Source organism: Pterocles gutturalis, unplaced genomic scaffold (assembly GCF_000699245.1).
Source record: "Pterocles gutturalis isolate BGI_N339 unplaced genomic scaffold, ASM69924v1 scaffold30969, whole genome shotgun sequence".
Lineage (NCBI taxonomy): Eukaryota > Metazoa > Chordata > Aves > Pterocliformes > Pteroclidae > Pterocles > Pterocles gutturalis.
In genome coordinates this window covers 65-17,848 of record NW_010134173.1, presented here as the reverse complement: position 1 = coordinate 17,848, position 17,784 = coordinate 65, and the positions used below count along the sequence as shown (strand labels likewise).

Here is a 17,784-nt window from a genome sequence, read left to right as displayed (position 1 = left end):
TGCTGCTGGCCAACATTAGGTACAGAATACAGTCCTAGGGCAGCTGAGCACCATTCATCCAACCAGGCAGCTCCAGTAAGCCTCAGTGGCAAAGCACATGAGTTTGGTTTGGGCCACAGTCCCAGTTTAAACAGTAAAGAGCAATAGTGCTGCTCTGAAACAGGTTAGGACAATTGAGGAGAGTACTGGCAGACTTCCCTACAGTACCAGTACAGTGTAGGAGAAGGAGATCAGATAATTACTACCCTCCTCCCGGCTCATGTGGGACTTAAGGGATGTTAGTTACAAGGATTCTCACAGCTTTCATGGCGACAAGATCTAGGAGAAAGAAGTATTTTGACCTAGAACATGGGAATTTCAAAAGACAATGCCAGACCTGTGTCTCACTCATGTTACATGGTATTTTATTCTAACTCCTGAACAGCAACCAGTTAAGTAGGCTTAAGGAAATAACCTCACGGTTTCAGTCCTTTGGGTGTTTCTATGCCTGTGGGGGTTATAGGTATAAGCTGGAAGATCAAACCAGGTTAAATTAGAGATGTGACAGCACCCAAGGCACAGAAACTCCATTTGAGCTGCTGTAGCATGCTGGCCTGGGGGAGGCTGAAGGTAAAAGCCAAATTCCTCCATGTTTCCCAGACAGGTACTGTTGCTGCCAGTGTGGAACTTGGCATTTAATTCCCCCACAAGACCAGAGGTCTGTAACATAATTGCCCTCTGTCATTTGAATTCCTGGGAGATAAGAAGCCGTCTGCAGCTTGCGTCTTAGGGACTCTCTGCCAACAGCTGTAGGACAACACAGCCAGCATGGAGCCAAGCACAGCACTGCTGAAGGGTCAAGCCTGGCACTTCAAACAGGGTTATCAGCACAAGCTGCACTGCAGACATTCAGCCCCTTGGGAAAAGGCACTAACAGATCAGATCTGTCTCAAAGGCCAGCTTGCAGGGGTTCTGACATTGCATGTTTTAAAGATTCCTACAATCCTTTTTTAAAATAAAGTTTCCAAGCAGGATCTTTAAACAGTCCATTGCAGCACTGGTAACCCCACCACCTTGTAACACCTGGAGAGGGTAAATGGAACTGCTTAGGTTAGCATTCACACACAAAAATCAGCCACCTAGCCAGATCAGCACCTTTACGTTAAGCTCTTTTATGGAGGACAAATTAACGCTTCAGGCAATCACTACTTACTGAATCCTAGGCAATTTCAAAGATGTATCACCCCATGCCCTGTAATAGGACATTGCTAATCCACAGGCTGCGCTCTGCCTTCTGTTCTTGCCTTGGTAATATCTAGGTATTGAACATCTCACTCAGTGCCTTGAGTGCAGACCTTCCAGAGAGGAGGCCAGTGCCTGACCCAGTCATTGCCAACCCTACACTGCCTGAGCAAACCCAAAACATGCACATCTGGCACAAGTTCCAGGTGCCCCATTCTGCATTATTAGTCCATGTTTAGGTCCTCGGTTATGCATCAAAGCTTGCTGAGCAGACCTGTCTTCTCTGGCTTGTCTACACATTGCAAGAACACCCTGTTGCGCAACTGTTAATGCACTTGGCCCTTCTATCTATTTTTAGATTTTTCTATCTACTCAGGAATAATAAATTAACTTACAAAAGTAATTAAAGCCTAAGAGGAAACTCTTTTCATTTGTTTGGATGAGGGGGGAGGAAGAAATTGAAGTATTATCCAACAACCCCTGCTTTGTCTCAGCATTATTTCTGTTCAGGCACTACAGCTTGATGGCACTGCTTGAGTTTACTCCCACTGAGAGGACGGAAAAAAGAAATAGTGCAAAGAAGAGAAGAGAGGAAATGTAGTCCAGGATTGCAAGAACAGGACACACTTCAGGAAAGCGGAAAGCTGCTATGCAGCACTCTTACTGTCGTACACCTCAAGCACATTACTCACTCCCTGTGTCTGTTGTGTATCTACACCCCAGGTGTATTTCCATGTTTCACGGGAGAACTGTGAACACAGAGATATTAAAGACTAACATCACAAGTAAAGGGCAGCTAATTACTATGGTGAATAAGGTACCAAGAGAAAGCCCCCGCAGTGCTGTTAAATTGTGACTCAACACCTGAATGTTTGAGATTAACATTAATTTGGATTTAAAGAAAAAAAATTGTCTATCCAGCCTTTTGAGGTCACATTTTTAAGTTCTTCATAGTAATCACAAGGGCAAGAAAGCTTTGGTCTCTTTAAAATTAAGATTTTACTCTCACACCTACAACTGATTCTAGGAGATGCTGCTTTAAGAAAAAAAACCCAAAAGAGCAACCAAATACAAAAGAACCACTATACTGAGAAAGCAGCAATAAAACCGTAGCATCTGGCAGCTGAAAATGCGTGATAGAGGATTACAGCAGGAGGGAAAAGCATCTCTTAGCAGGGACAGACACTTTAAAGGGATCATATGGGAGCAGACCTACAATTCAGAAGAGAAAAGGTTCCCCCTAGAGACAGAACAGGGAAAGAAAAAACCGCAACTGTTGGCCTGTTCCTCAGCTCAGGTCAAATCTTCCCATTCCTGGAATTGAAGAGAGCTCTTATGAAAAAATATCTGAGGATTTCCACGATGCCAGAGCCTGGTGCCCTCTTCCAAGCATCTCACCTCTCCTTGCAGCATTTTTCAAGTGTACAAACATACAAAAACAGGAATAGATTTACAGAGGCAGGTATTTCTCCACTTCTACCATTTCTGTGTGCCAGGGCAAAGGACCAAGTGTGATTGCATTACAGGATTTGGATAGAGCAGCACAGACATTATTCTTACCAGTGTGCCCCTGCTTTCTCTGCTTAGAGATTACAGACTAAAGTGAAACCAAAGACTTTAAAGAATCAGCCATAACTGTTTTTCTCCCGGTTCTACGTTAAAATCTCTTCCCAGTGTCCAATAACAAATCTCCATCAGTCAGTTACAGGCCAGAAGCCACAGCCTGCTGCTGCTGCAGGGCAAAAGGACCATATGTTGAAGTTCCTAGAGCTCAGACATTTTCATTTTAGCTTGGTCACTTTCTTGATCCATGGTACATATTTGCTGACCTTTGTGTACACACCAGGGGAATCCTTCCGACCACAGCCATAACCCCAGGAGGTGATCCCCAAAATGATCCAGCGTCCATTTGACCTCTGACACACGAGTGGTCCCCCACTGTCACCTTGGCAGCTGTCCACCCATTTATCTTCAGAGAGGTTCCCAGCACAAATCATGCGGCTAGTGAACTTCTGCCCATAACGGACCTCACAGTCTTCCCGTGGGAGAAGAGGCACCACCCCTTGCAGCAGGGTTCTTGAATAGGACTTCCCTGGAACAGAACAGACCAGCCAGACCAATTCACCTACAGACAACAGCAGCGACATAGAGCAATGGTGCTCTGCACAGAAACAGGTATTTGTACATTTCATGTCAAGACTGCGGCACAGAAATAGGCCAAGCTCAGCATCTCTGAGACACCAGAACTTCAGAAAACAGTGCTGCCAGGCCAGATCACAAAAAAGATCTCTAAGATCAAAGAAATGGGAAACAGGTTGGAGAAAAAACATTAGTTCAAATGATGAGTCTTACTCCTGGTTCTGCCAACAAGTAACTTGAACCTTGTTCAATTTATTTCACCTCTCTGAGCCTCCATTTCCTCCTCTGTAAAACAAGGACAGGGTTTTTTGTTTTTTTTTCTCAAGAGAATAAATGCAGTAATATTTGTAAAGTGCTCAGTGCTCAGAAAAATTTTGGTAGATGTTTCAGAGGCATCCAAATATTATCCAAAGGGAGCTCACTTCATCTTTGGCCAGATTTGTCTCTATTTTCTCAAATCTCTTTATCACCCCAGACTTGCTCAGAACATATGGTTCACGTGCCATATTAGAGTATGATCTTTCTGTGCCCAAAAAGTTCACAAGGTAACTGCAGGTAACTGTCCCTCTCACTGGGAAAGCCAGGTTTGGTGTGTGGGGAGGGGTTCTAGCCATTAAGCCCTAGTACAGCTTAAGGGAGTTACATGGCCAAGTTGCTCCTTGATTCTCTGCAGAAACCCCAAAGTGACACGTGCACCTGGTACAACTGACAGGAAAGGCAAATGGATCCTTGCAGTTAAACACTTGGGGTAACCACTAGGGAAACAGATGGGAAGGACGGTAAATCCAAAATCAACAGACAAGCTCTTGGGGCTATTTGCCTTTTGGCAGCAAGTCTTTCTGAACATATGGCTTTGCTTGAGTCACAGCAGCCCCAGAAAGACCTCCCTGCCCCAAGCCCTGCATTATATCTCTGAACCCCAAATGGGGGAGGACTGGGCAGACGGTTATACAGCTTTGTTTAGAGTTTAAAGCTGTCTCCAGACCTTGCTAATACATCCAAGTCAGGACTCCACCAAGCCCAGCATTTTAAAACTTTGCCTCAATAAAGTTAAGTATTTAATAATGAATACTTTCTAGAATATTCCCAGCTCCCTTTTACCTAGGAAACTCCATAGAAATGTGATCCAATAGGACAGGTACAGGCTGTCTCAAACCTAGCGCAGAAACCAGCCTCAGAGCCCAGCTGTCCCTGCAGCAATATCCAGGGAGATTGAGCACGGTAGTCTGAGAGAGATTCCTTCTACCTCTAAGCCCCCACTTCACTCCTACAGCATCATGAAGAAGGCAGAAGGTCATGGAAACATGGGGGCCTGCCATGGGCTTTGTACACTAGCTCTGCCCAGGCTGCGGCGTAAGGGGTCTGGTGTGGGCAAGCATGCGGTAGTAGAACGGGGAAAAAGAGGACTGTGGCCAGATGGCAGCATTGCCCTCTGCCACAGCTTTGGAGGGACGCTGTGACAACCAAAACTTCCACCATAGGCAGGCTCAAGAAGCCTCAAAATCAGAAGAAAATACAACAGCACAAATATCACCTCACGTCCCTGCTCCTTAACACCGTGTGCTGGAACAGACAGTAGGAGCAGTAAGAACATGGCCTCGAGTTGTGCAGACTTAAATTAAAGGCCCATGAAGGCTTCTGAACCCATGCTCCCCCACCTTTCTTGCCCCTGAAAGCCCCACCACTCACCTGTGTCTCCCCAGCCGGAGATGATACAGGCTTGCCTGTTGATGTCAGACTTCTCTTTCCTGCCAGGCAGGCAGACAGGCAGAACGTGGTGATTGAAGGAGAGACAGTGCCCCTCTCTGCCCCGCATCCGGACCAGGGCAATGTCGTTATCATTGCTGCCAGCCCAGTAGTTCCTGTGGAGGACAATCCGCTCCACGGGCAGCTCCCTCTCAAACTCGTCCTTCACACCTGTGTGGTAATCGCCCACCCGCAGCAGGTAGCGCTGCACATCAACACCAAACCTGGAGAAAAAGAGACTGAAGGTCTTGATACTCCCTGTGCTGGCTTTGGCTGGGATAGAGTTAATTTTCTTCACAGTAGCTAGTATGGGGCTGTGTTTTGGATTTGTGCTGGAAACAGTACCCGGATATTTTTGTTACTGCTGAGCAGTGCTTACACAGAGTCAAGGCCTCTTCTGCTTCTCACAGCTCCCCACCAGTGAGTAGGCTGGGGGTGCAAGCTGGGAGGGGACACAGCCGGGACAGCTGACCTCAACTGATCAAAAGGGGATATTCCACACCATACAATGTCATGCTCAGCACATAAAGCTGGGGGAAAAAGAAGGAAGAGGGGGGATGTTCAAAGTTATGGTGTTTAGCTTCCCAAGTAACCGGTATATGTGACGGAGCCCTGCTTTCCTGGGGATGGCTGAACACCTGCCTGCCAATGGGAAGTAGTGAATTAATTCCTTGTTTGGCTTTCCTTGTGCGCACAGCTTTTGATGTACCTATTGAACTGTCTTTAACTCAACCCACGAGTTTTCTCACTTTTACTATTCTGATTCTCTCCCACATCCCACTGGGAGTTGGGGAAGGGCGGGAGAAGTGAGCAAGCAGCTTTCTGGTGCTTATTGCTGGCTAGGGTTAAACCACAACACTCCTACTAAGAGGGAAACAGACTCACACAAGTCTCAGTTGCTATGAAACTGAACCAACTGAACCTGAAGGTTCCACTGGGCTCTGAGAATAACCTTGTATGAGGTTATCTTTTTCATTGTTGAGTATCTCTTGGTGCTCTCCACTTACAAACACACCTTTTGAAGCAGTGGGCTGCAGTGATTACCCAGCAGCTGCTAATCACTGTTGCTCCGCACAGCAGACGAGTATCTTGATGAAAACCCTTCAACCGTAGTGAGGCCTGCCATGGCCAACCACCTCTGAAGAAGAAACAGGGGAATAATAGGTGTCACACACATGGGAGCTGTTTTCCTCTTCCCATCCACTCTGCCCTATCTGGGCTCAGCTGGCACGCATTCTTCCCTAAACAGGCCCACTGGTTCAAATCAAGTTCAATAATCCCCAGTGAAAATGTATTAATGTACTCAGCATTTGCCTGGCTATTTCCAAAGCCCGTAGGAAAGCTGGAACCAGTTCTGGCTTCCTCGGGAATTACAGGGTACCAGTACCTGAGAGACTTCTTTCCACCGATGATCCTTTTCTTGCGACGGTGAAGCAAGCGCATCCCACACACAGCAGACGCTGGACCTGCACAGCAAAGTTAGAGCAGTTGGGTAGATACCTTCAACTTAAGTACCAACAATTGCTGTCACAGAGCCAAATACCATTCACCTTCCCTGAGGGCATTAATCCTCATGGTAGCTGACTGCATTGTGTTGTGCATATGGAATTCATAGAAGAGTTGATCCCATAGGTTTCCTCAGTTTTGGTGGAGGTGATTACTTGCAGTATCTGTAGTCTTATACCAGGAGTGGGACCTCTATGGCTATTTCCTTAGTACTCTAAAACCCAAAGTTTGCTCGTGGTTACTGCTCTAAGGAAGGGTACGGTGACTTGGCTGTGGAAAAATTCTGCAGGCTCAGCAGCCCGACGTGGGTGGAGCTCCCAGACTAGTCTGGAGCACCCTGTGCTCCTAAGAAGAGACAATGAAAACAAGGAAAAAGTAGGAAGTGCAGGACAGGACATGCTTATTTTGAAGGTAAAGTTTCAGCCAAAGAGAACTACAGGGTAAAAGATAAAAGCATGCAGAGATCCTACAACTGGAGCTCCAGGGTTCTCCATAGAAGAACTGGGCAAGTCACCTGTTCTCCTTATATCTTGGACCTTCTCTTCCACATAGTCACAGATCACACCAGCATCCTCACTGTGCCAGCAGCTGTGAATCCCGGTGTCAGGCCTGATGCATTGCCCCAAGGCGTTCTCCGTGCCACTGCATTCTACATTGTCCAGATGGATGGGCCCATGGCCTTCGCCAAAATAAGCCATTGCCCTGGCTTTTGCTGTACCACTGCAATTAGAGAGAGGGTGGCTAATCTGCAGTAAGCAGGACGCAGGTGAACCTGATGCACCAGCATATTTTAAGAGAAATAATATTTGGTGTCAGTCCATGCACAGACAGCAATACAGTGAGAAGAGGACCCTACTCCATCAAGCATATGTGGGTATGCCAAAACTAAGAAATTAAGCCCCCAAAACATGCTGAGAATGAAGGGATCCCCCTGAGAACTGTTTCTATCTGTAAGATGCATGTACCAGAGCTCTTACCTGAATCCCAGTTGTCTGCAAACCACTGCAGCATCTCTGTCTGTCCACCCATCATCACAGACAGTGCCCCACTGCCCATTCAGGAATACCTCAACGCGTCCCTCCTTGGTGCTTTCTCCATCCACCAGCCGAACAGGAGGCCCTGCAGGAGGAAACACATGGGTTGCTGCAAGCAAGAACACCAGAGAGTGTGAGGTGCCCAGAACATGGGTTCTATAAGAAAATATTAATCCCAGACACCAGTAAGTTTAAAAAACAAGAAAAAAGAAAAAAGGAGTGTTTCTATATGATGACATTTCACCTCTGTGCTGAATCACAAGACTACATACATATTAGCTTCTTTAATACATACTGGAAATCATAAGTGGATCATATTCTGAAAGCTGAATAAAGAGGAAAACAAGAACAGCGGGAAAGTTACTAACTCCTGAGCCAAGAGTGGACAAGCTTAAACATTCCTAGGAAAGAAATCCATTAAATTATAAAGCTATTACATTATTTTAAGCAAGAGAAGAGTTCTACATCCAGGAAAAACAAAAATGTTGGACGCTGTCTATTTTAGTAAAAAAATGTCTGACAAACTGGAAAGTCTCCTGTAGCAGGGAAATGGGAGAGTATGAGGCCTCATATAAATGAGGAAATTATGTTAACTTGAAATACAGTCACAATTTTAATTAAAACTGTGCCATCCACAAAAGAGAGTGCAAGTCTCCACACCAAAAACCCCCTCACATCTCAAGTCCTATTGACTTGGCAAGGTGTGACACTAATGTAACTACACCAGTTTTCTAAAGGGTGTAGTTAGAGGGGTCCCATGTTCCCACAGACATGGGGCCGAGGCATCTCATCAATGAGCAATGGCACACTAGGGCAACCACCATTCCTCAGACCCTCAGGTTTGTTTTAGAGACTGCCAACACAATTCCCTCCAGTTTCCATTTCTCTGCAGGTCTGACCATAGGTCTGGCAGGGTCACAGCTCTGTGGCTGTGCCCCAAGACAGCCAGGTCTCATTCCTAGAAGTCCTTCTCAAAAACCAGCCCCCTTGCTGAGACAGCACAGGGAAAACTCCCACATCTGCCAGAGCTTCCAAAGGAACAGACCAGTGAGTGGAACTTTCCCACCATCCAGGGTGAGTGGCAAGGCGAGTTACCCAGGCTGCCATCCATGGCTGTGTTGCTCTCAGGGGGACAGCGGACTCCCACATCCTCAGCGTGTGAGCAGTCATGCTGCCCCCAGTTGCTGTGGGGACAGTCCAGGAGGGACAGCTCTGTCCCCACACAAGCCACATCATCCAGTAAGATAAAGCCTTGGCCAGCAGCATAGTCACCTTCAGAGGCCAGGGTAGCGGGACCACTGGTGGAACAAAACAGGACATAACATCAGATTCATTAAAACTCATTAATCCCACAGAGGGACCCAAACACAGACCCAAAAGGGAAACTCCGGCACAGACACTACACACACTCCCAGTCCTACCTGAAGCCCAGCTGCCTGCAGACCACCTGGGCACTGAGGTCTGTCCAGCCATCATCGCATACTGTGCCCCAGTCTCCATTGTAGTAAACTTCTACCCTGCCTTCGCTGGGGCTGCGGCCACCAGCCAGCCTGACAGTGCCCTCTGCAAGGGGTGGGAGAAGGGAAAATCAGCACTCAGCAGAGGAGAAAAGAAACAGCCTGTGCCCCACTGCTGAGACCTCTGTGTAGCCCATGAGTGCAAGAAACCAAAACACAGATATCTGTGGGTACTCAGAAAATAAACATCCATTGCTCCCAAACATGCCCCTCTGTCAGGGGAGGATTCACCTCTGCCTTTCCATGCCACCTGTGGAAAGCCATGGGGACACCACCACACCTGGCTCTGATTCACTCCCACCTGCTGCTTGCTCTCTGCCTCCCCATCTGGCAGTCCTTGTGGGAACCATACATGGAAGCCCTGCAGGATCCTGAGGCAGGGGGCTATCTGCTAAGCAAGCCGTGTAATACAGGAGTAAAACTGGTGGCATCTAACTGACATAGAGCTGTAGATCTGTACCTGTGAAAGGGTCACAGGAAACTCCAGCATCTTCAATGTGGTCGCAATTCTGCTGTCCCCAGTCACTCTTCTTGCACTGGTCAAGTGAAAGTTCATTCCCTGAGCACTCCACTTCATCCAGCAGGATTGGGCCAGATCCCTGCCCATAGTGAGCCCATGACAAGGCTTTGGGGTTCCCACTGCAGATGGTACAGACACATATGCTCAGCAAGGAAGGTCACAGAGTCTGCCTTGCACGGGGACTCTCCTATGCTAGGCCAGCATCCTCCCATAGATAATCTGGTGATTTTTGACACAGTTAAAAATACCTTTCCAATAAGGTATTTTAGTTACCAGCCCACTGGTAACTAAAATACCTTATTGGAAAGTTTTGTAACAAGACTTTCCAACACATAACAAAAAAGTGCTCACAACATGAACAGCTCATACACCTGGGGAGTCCTGAGGACAACGACGTTTCAATCTCAGTGACAGGCAAAACTCCCAAAGTTCGAGGCTCTCTATTGTAAGCAGTTCTGTACTGATGTGGTTTTCAAGAATGCTCAGTATACAATAGCTCTCATGTTAAGTGCTGAATGGCACACAGGAGAAGGAGGTGCTTTGCTAACTGAAGAGGAAAAGGGCAGTCAGGGAAACTGGAGCTGGTTAAACTCAATGACATAAACAACTGCAGTACATATATGGGGAAATCACCATGACAAGTTATCACTGAGGCCGAGAAGACTTGCATTAGGGCATGTGCAAAAACAATGAACAGGGATAAAAACACACAAACCTTAGATAGAGAGGCACTAACTCTTTTTTTTTTTTCACAGCATAAAGCCATAAAACTGACAGGAATTAAGTACAAAATCCCTTTATGGGATGATCACTCCAGAATTATCTTTCCTAGAGTTTATATATACCTCCTATAGAAAGGGCTGGTACTGTAGTGGAGTGACGTGCTCTCACATTCTTCATTCTGCCTACCTCTGTTACCACTCCACAACATACATCAGGGAAATTACCTGAGTCCCAGCTGCCTACACACTACTTCAGCATCCCGGTCGTCCCACTGGTCATCACAGATGGTACCCCACTTGCCATCATGGTAAACCTCCACTCGCCCTTCAAAGCTCTCCTTTCCCCCAACTAAACGCAGCGGGGCACCTACTTTTAAGAGAGCACAACAGAGCAAGACAGAGACAAAGCACATCCAGCAGTTCTTGGGATGCTGTTGTCCCACTCTACCACATCCTCCCCACTAAGATCCTCTGAAGCATCCATGCTTGCAGGCCACAGTACAGGTTGCTGCTGGTCCAGGGATGGCTCTTTAACTGGCTGCTACAATGACTAGGACTTTGTTGCCTGCAGACAAAGACCTGATTTGCTAAAAAGGGGATGTCATCATAAGCAACAACCATCTTTCAGTGATTGTAGAAGTACACCCACTCTGAGTATTTGGGATTGGGACAGGATGGATAATTTTCCACTGGGAGGAAGAGAACCACCTGTGCAGCAGGTGAAAGAGGAGCATGCTCCAATGATTTGCTCTCCACAGTTCACAACCCAAGATTTTACATCTCATCAGCAACACTGATGCAAGAAACAGGGAGCAAACCTCCCCTGGAGATTTACCTTCTGGAGGGACACATGTTACCATGGCACTCCCCTGGTGACAAGCTCCTGACACAGCTTCCTGATAGCCACACTGCAGCAGAGTTTTCTCGTCCCCATGGCAGTTTGCTGACTGCAGGTGCAGGGGAACAGGCCACGGTCCGGGATGACTCTTTTTCCCAGCTGTGCCAATCTCACTGTTACAGAGAAAGCAACAGATCAATGAAACACTGTGGGTACTGCCTGGTTTACAAGTTCCCTTCAGTTCTTGTGACTCTCCAGCCCCGTTGTGGCGTTTCACATCCCAGTGAGCCCAGCTGATTGGGAGTGCATAAAGAGGTGGCTATTTACAGTCTGATGGGAAAGCACAAGCAAGCACAAAGCACTTCCCACCATCTAACCCATTTTGTCTTCCTACTTACTTCAGAGGAATTGATCTGGTCAGAAATGGCACCCTCGTTTGGGTGATGAACAAACCCATCAACAGATTCAAACATTCAAATATCCAAATCACCTTCTTCCTTCTCTGTCGTCCTTTTCTCCTTGCTATTTGGAATTTTAAAGTTTCAAACCCCAGATTCCCAAAGAGCATTCACATTCTCAGAATTTCTATTAGATCACTACAGTAACTCCAGCTGGTAATACTGAAAAGGGGATACAATCACACAGCTCAATCATCACTGCCTGAAACACCAAGCAGAAACTACTCCTTTAAAAAGTTGTTGCAAATGCTGATTGGGGTTGGGCATAGCTACAGAAAGAAAACAGTGGGAAATGACCCTGGTAAGTGATAAACGAGTCCACAAAACAAACTCCTCTCCCCCAGCCAGCCCAATGTGCCAGAGGGACTGAAAGTACTGCCTCCGTGGTTAAAAAGACCACATGAGCATGTATCTCTTGCAACCAGACTGAGGTTCCCACCTGAGACCTAGTTGCCTGCAGACAACGCTGGCATCCCAGTCAGTCCAGTGGTCAGCACAGATGGTGCCCCAGAGTCCACTGAAGTACAGCTCCACACTACTATCTTCAGCCAACCGCACAGCACCTTCCAAAAGGAGAAAAAAAAACAACAAATAAAACACAAACCCAAACATGATATTTTCTGATGGAGGTTTCAGACCAGCAAGTCTTGAACTTGAACTGCACATGGCTTTTCTCATCCTTGTTTTGCTGGTGCTGTCACAGAAATGACTTGTATGGAGGACTGCAGGACATGGCACCTTCCCAGTTCCAGCAATGGGTGCTTGGGAGGATGGCTGCTGCTACGTCCTTTTCAAAGCCATGGTAATATAGGTAGGAAACCTGGGCTTCTGCCACAGCTCCTGGATTCTCCTTCTGTGAAATGGGGATGATTTTATGTGCCACCTTGAAAAGGTGTATGGAAATGGCAGGCTCTCTAATTCCTTCTGACACTTACTGATTTATCTTCCATCAACCACCTCACCTGTAAGAGTCACTGTTGCTACAGCTAGATGTTCAGTAATAGCAGGTGAATCCTCTTTAATTTCTCTAAGAAAAGCAAGTGCCAATGTAAATGTTCTTTCAATTCCCACTGCACCACAAATACCTAACACTGTTTAGAAAGCATATCTCCTCACTCGGTTATGTATTTGGAGAAGGATATACCTTCTGCCTGTAGTACCTCAATGCAGGCACACAGCACAACTACATTTGTTGTATCCTTCACTTTAACGAAGTCATCTTTGAAAGCACTTCCACTGGCAAGGGAAAAGACTTTGTAATGTAATTTATTAAACAGGTAGTTTCTGAAAAATGTGGGAAAAGCAAGGAAGGCCAGAAAACAGGAGGACAAACAGAACATTTTCAAGAATATTGCGCTGGAGTCAGTGCATTGAGAGAGCTCAGCTCCCTTGCATGCCTCAAAGTAAGCAGCAGTCCTTGTGTCAGCACTGCGAGGAATCTTAAAGCAAGCCTATGACCCACCTTGCCACAGAAGATTTACAAACCTAGCCCCAGAAGGTTTTTCCTTGTTATATTTGAACTGCTATACTTACATGAGGAGAGCTCTGATATGGACACTTAAGGAGTAGGAGTGGGTTATTTTCCACATAACTTAAACTGTTTTCAAAGGGGCATAAGTTAACAGCAAAAAAAAGAATTCTCCTTGTATAAGAATAAAAACATCTATACAAGGCATTATGGCTACAGCAGCTTAAATCCACCCCCTACTATATACAGACGTTCTTCTCCCACACAGGCTAGCCTCTAGTCCTAATTATTTCAACAGTTTGGGACAGTTATTGTACTGTGCTTCTTTCACAGGGCATCCCACCTGCTGCTTGCAAGTCTGTGCAGCACACGTTTCTGGCCCGAGCTCCCCAAGAGAGCACAGCCCGGGTGCTGGCAGGGACATGCAGCAGCCCTTACCTTGGTTACAGTCGCAGTTAGCCCAGCCAATGGCCCCTGATGCAAGCCGGTAGAAGCACCAGGGTGTTGTTCCCCCGTCCGGGTTCCTGCAGTGGTTGTGGTCCCCCAAACCACGATCTGGGTACTGCTGAACATAATCGGGAAACTCGGCCCAGCTGAGGCACTCTGCCCCGGCCTCAGTGACTGCCAGCAAGCCATTGTAATACCCAAGAGGTCCGACACCACACACGCTGGACGCTGGGCACAGGAAGGGAGCTGTTAGCATCACTTAAGGCATCACACACCAAGGCTCAAAGTTGGAGATACCAGCTGATCTTCTGAAACACCCCCCATGTCTGCAGCCTTGATTGCTACTTGCTTGATTTGAATTCTATCACCCTTCAAGGCAGCTGCTCAATTAATGTTTATAATACGCACTGTCTAAAAAACAATTTGATCTGAAAGCCATGAACTGCCAAGACAGACCTTTGAAATGTGTTAACTCTGGGCCCAAACATAGACAATTTGAACCGGTTCCCATTACTGTTTATTTGAATAGACGTATTCACTTACTCTGGAGCAGCACTTGAGCCTGGCACACACTCCTCCATTTCCTTCCCCACCTGCTATGGCACCTGAATAAGATACTCTTAAATTTGATCCTAGGCTCTTTAGAAGATTAATTCCCTGTCTAAATTGATTGAAACTGAGAAGAGTTTAAAATTAGCTATAATTTCATTCTATAGAGCAGGACAGTGGGAAATGACATTGTACTTTATTGTATGTATGTTCCCTATACACATTAGCATACCACCTGGCTTAGCTGAACTTGGCCAATATAAAGGAAGGGAAAGGGAATCCCTATTTTGGAGGGAAAAGCAGGTGTCAGTATTCCAGGCCAGTGCCCACGTGAATTATCTAATGCAAAGAAACCCCAACAATTAATTTAGTATGGTATTTAACAAAAGAATAAAACTCTCCATTCATGACCCTGAAATAAGAAAGAGGTAAACCAGAACCAGGTTCTTTGTGAGGGTCGGTTTTTTAGAGTGCATAACACGGGAAGAGCAGACTTGTAAATGAATAACAGTTATAGGTCTATTCACTGAATAAACAAAAATAAACCAAGACTTTTAGAAAACACTTTTGCCATAAAGACACATAGGGCAAACATCAAGGGTACAAAGAAACTTTGCTTTATGCCATTTGCCTTCTAGCCGCTGCCAAGCCCAGAGGCGCTGACAGCAGAAGGTTAACTGCAAGGTACAAAAATGAGAAGCAGTTACAGACGAAGCTGGAAAACACACCATGCACTTTGCATTAACTGGGACCCTCAGAGGGGGTGTCTGAGAATTCAGTAGTTACTAGAGCAGAGGAAAGGTGAGCGTGCAAAAAAAGACTGAGTCAGAGAAAGAGATTAAAGGAAAAGAACGTGTGGGAAGAGTAGGGAACTGCAAGAGTATTAAACACGAAGAAAAGAAAACAGTCTGGCCATTTTGGGGAAGGACATGAACAGACATTGAGGCAGGAGAAAAGATTAAAGAAGTGATGGAAAGAAAGGAAGAATGCCAGGTAGCAGTGGTTCATCGTACCTATGGTCTCAGATCACCACTGCAGGAAAGAATCTGCCCGATGACTGAATTAATAACTTCTTGTTCTTACCTGCACTCTGCAAATGGTTTTGGTTGGGCTGGGATCCCAGGACAGCCTGGGAAAAGAAACAGAGCAAAAGCAGAGAGATTATTATCCAATGAAATAAACATGGGCATGTCCTAAAAGCAGCTCGGTCTTTTGCTGCTTTAGGCAAACACACCCTAGTAGCCAGCCTCTTCCCCACTCTCTCCATTGCTCTTCTTCAAATCTAATCACAGCTCTGCCCACTAACAGCAAAATGAATAATTACTGGCCTGCAGAGATTTACCCTTGATCTAAGCACTGCATTACAGGGCTCTACTTGTTCTTTTCCAATAGGACTGTAAGCCTGAGTGAGATGCCTGTGGGAAGAAAAGCTTGAAGAAAATCATTGTTACCAGTAAGAAAAATAATGAATAACCACTCATGTTCTCTCCATGTACAGGGCGAGCCATCTATGGCCACAGCAGCAGAGATGTATCTATGTGATGGGATGATGCCCCCAGGGATCCCTGTTAAAATAGTAATAAGCATCCATCTACAAAATGAGAAACACCTAAAGAAGAAAATCAAAAAAGGCTTTTTGAAGATTTTGTTTTTAAAACGTGAGAGTGTGATATGGCTTATAGTGTTATTATCCAAATGGGGTTAATAGCTAAGAAAAAAAAAATATTGAAGCAAAGTCCTCAGAATTCCAGCATCCTGTCCAGCTCCAAAACTGCATTTCTTCTTGTAGGCAGTGTTTTTGGTGGTTATAACATGACTGCTGGCTGAGAGATAGGGATCTCCACTTCAACACTATTGCATGGCATGCAGGCAGGTGCAAGATCTTCACAGACCCAGAGTGAAAAGAAGAAACGGTACATGCTTCTTCCAACTCCATGTAGTTTAATTCATGTTTAAATACTTCTATGTGACAATTTCTAATATTTTTATATGAACAAGGAGTTCTAATTCATAGAGCAGAGGTGTGCATATAAAAGAAACTAGCTACTGGAAATGGTTCTGTTTTTCTTCAAAATGCAGTAATTTTGCTTCTCACTGCCTCACCTCTCCCTGGAAAAGGGCAAGAGTAAAATTTGAAATTAAACCAAATCTAACTCTGGAATAAATAGGGATAGTTCCCATAGATACCTGACAAGAATGACACCTACTCATGGCAGATGTAATTTTCAATCAAACTTATGAATATGGTCCAGCAGCTGTTGACAACCATGGCCAAGCTCCAGCATCACCCTCCAGAAGTCAGAATGTGACAGTGCATATTGAAGATTAATTTCTGACATGGTTCAGAAACAGCAGATCAGATCTAAGGTGCATATGCACAAGGGGATGCACAGATAAATGCACAGCATTTAACTGAAAAACCCTTTTCAGACAAAATCCGTCTATGTCCATGCATCAGGCTATTCTGAGCCCACATAATGGTCTGTGAACCAAGAATGCTGAAGGACTCAGCTGAGGATCTCAAAGCTCTTTGCAAAGCGATGAAAGTGAGCTACGCTACACTTCTGTGACTCGATGAAAGAAGTGACTGAGCCATAATACAGGTCCCCCGATGCCTAGATTTTAGTGTACACCTGCACACACATGTAAGCCTGCAGGCAATAAAGGGATGAACTGGACTAATAACAGGCTAGATGTGAAAGTCTGAACCTGCTTTTCTTGGAAACTGACCATAAACAAAAGAAATGCAGTCCAAGTAATATGTTTCCCTTCTAATGAAGGATTAGTTGCTGCCAGTTCCTGTAGCAGTTTCCAAAATCCCCCAATGCTGATCATCACCACCACCAAACTCTGGTGCAAACAGCCTGTGCTGCAATCACTGCCCCAGGTCTGTGTGGCTATAAATCACCTGTCTACAACATCAATTGGGGTAATCAGTCAATCAGTAAAGAACAGAAACAACGGATCTCTCCTGCCAGGGTCACTGCAGTGCTTGAGAAACATATAAAACCTGAGCCAAAGCATCTGCAACCCTGTGTGCATCCTACTTCGTTTCCTTTTCTGCATTTCATATGCACAATGAAATATATCCCTCCCCAAGGCTTTCCAGAGACCACAGCTGCCTGGACGCTTTGGAAAACAGATTCAAGTACTGACAAGATTTACTTACAGCAAGGATATTTAAAAAAAAAAAACAAAACATATGACTTCTTACAAGCAGATAGAAGAATAACAATTTCTTACCTCCACGCATCTGAGACAGCATAACAGACTCGAGAGCTCTACCAGGAGCCCCAGTACTTTGGGAATCTCCATCCTTCCTGTACAAGGTGGGCAGAAGCTTCTTCAAGCATCACATCCCCGCCCAGCCGCTGGGCTCAGCTGCTGCCTCCTCCCCCGGCTCCGCAGATGGCTTTCCCCGGGAGCAGGGCACTAGCTGCTCCGCGCCGGAGGGAGCGGGATGCCTCTGCCATTTCTATGCAGGGAAAGGGGGGTAAGGGAAAGGATCAAAGTTGCCAGCAGCATCCTAGAATTTCATTTTCTCCTTCCTGTCCTCATCTCTTCTCTTTGATTCTTCTCTTCGGAAAGGGGAAAAAGAGAGAAGGGAGGAGAACATTCC

General features: G+C 45.9%; 1 protein-coding gene across 1 annotated transcript; it reads right to left on the bottom strand.

The window, feature by feature from the left end:
- Positions 1-2,775: 2,775 nt before the first annotated feature.
- LOC104460612 (neurotrypsin-like) lies at positions 2,776-17,480 on the bottom strand. The gene is made up of 16 exons (XM_010081504.1): positions 17,409-17,480; positions 15,249-15,294; positions 13,608-13,844; positions 12,141-12,264; positions 11,241-11,416; positions 11,111-11,113; positions 10,631-10,775; positions 9,624-9,802; positions 9,068-9,209; positions 8,742-8,944; positions 7,590-7,731; positions 7,127-7,332; positions 6,494-6,572; positions 6,122-6,244; positions 5,050-5,330; positions 2,776-3,313 (listed from the first exon to the last, which is right to left on the bottom strand). Exons 1-16 carry the CDS (start codon positions 17,478-17,480, stop codon positions 3,003-3,005), a joined length of 2,469 nt encoding a protein of 822 aa, XP_010079806.1. The 3' UTR covers positions 2,776-3,002.
- Between the last annotated feature and the right edge of the window lie 304 nt (positions 17,481-17,784).

Bases quoted from the DNA above. Each gene is read 5' to 3' on its own strand.
- LOC104460612 (XM_010081504.1), bottom strand. From the start codon at position 17,480: ATGGAGATTCCCAAAGTACTGGGGCTCCTGGTAGAGCTCTCGAGTCTG. The intron at 12,265-13,607 runs GTAAGGGCTGCT...TCCTTTTGGAAG, and splicing joins TAACTGCGACTGTAACCAAG to GTGCTGTGCGGTTGGCTGAA. The intron at 3,314-5,049 runs GTGAGTGGTGGG...GTTCTGTTCCAG, and splicing joins CTCCGGCTGGGGAGACACAG to GGAAGTCCTATTCAAGAACC.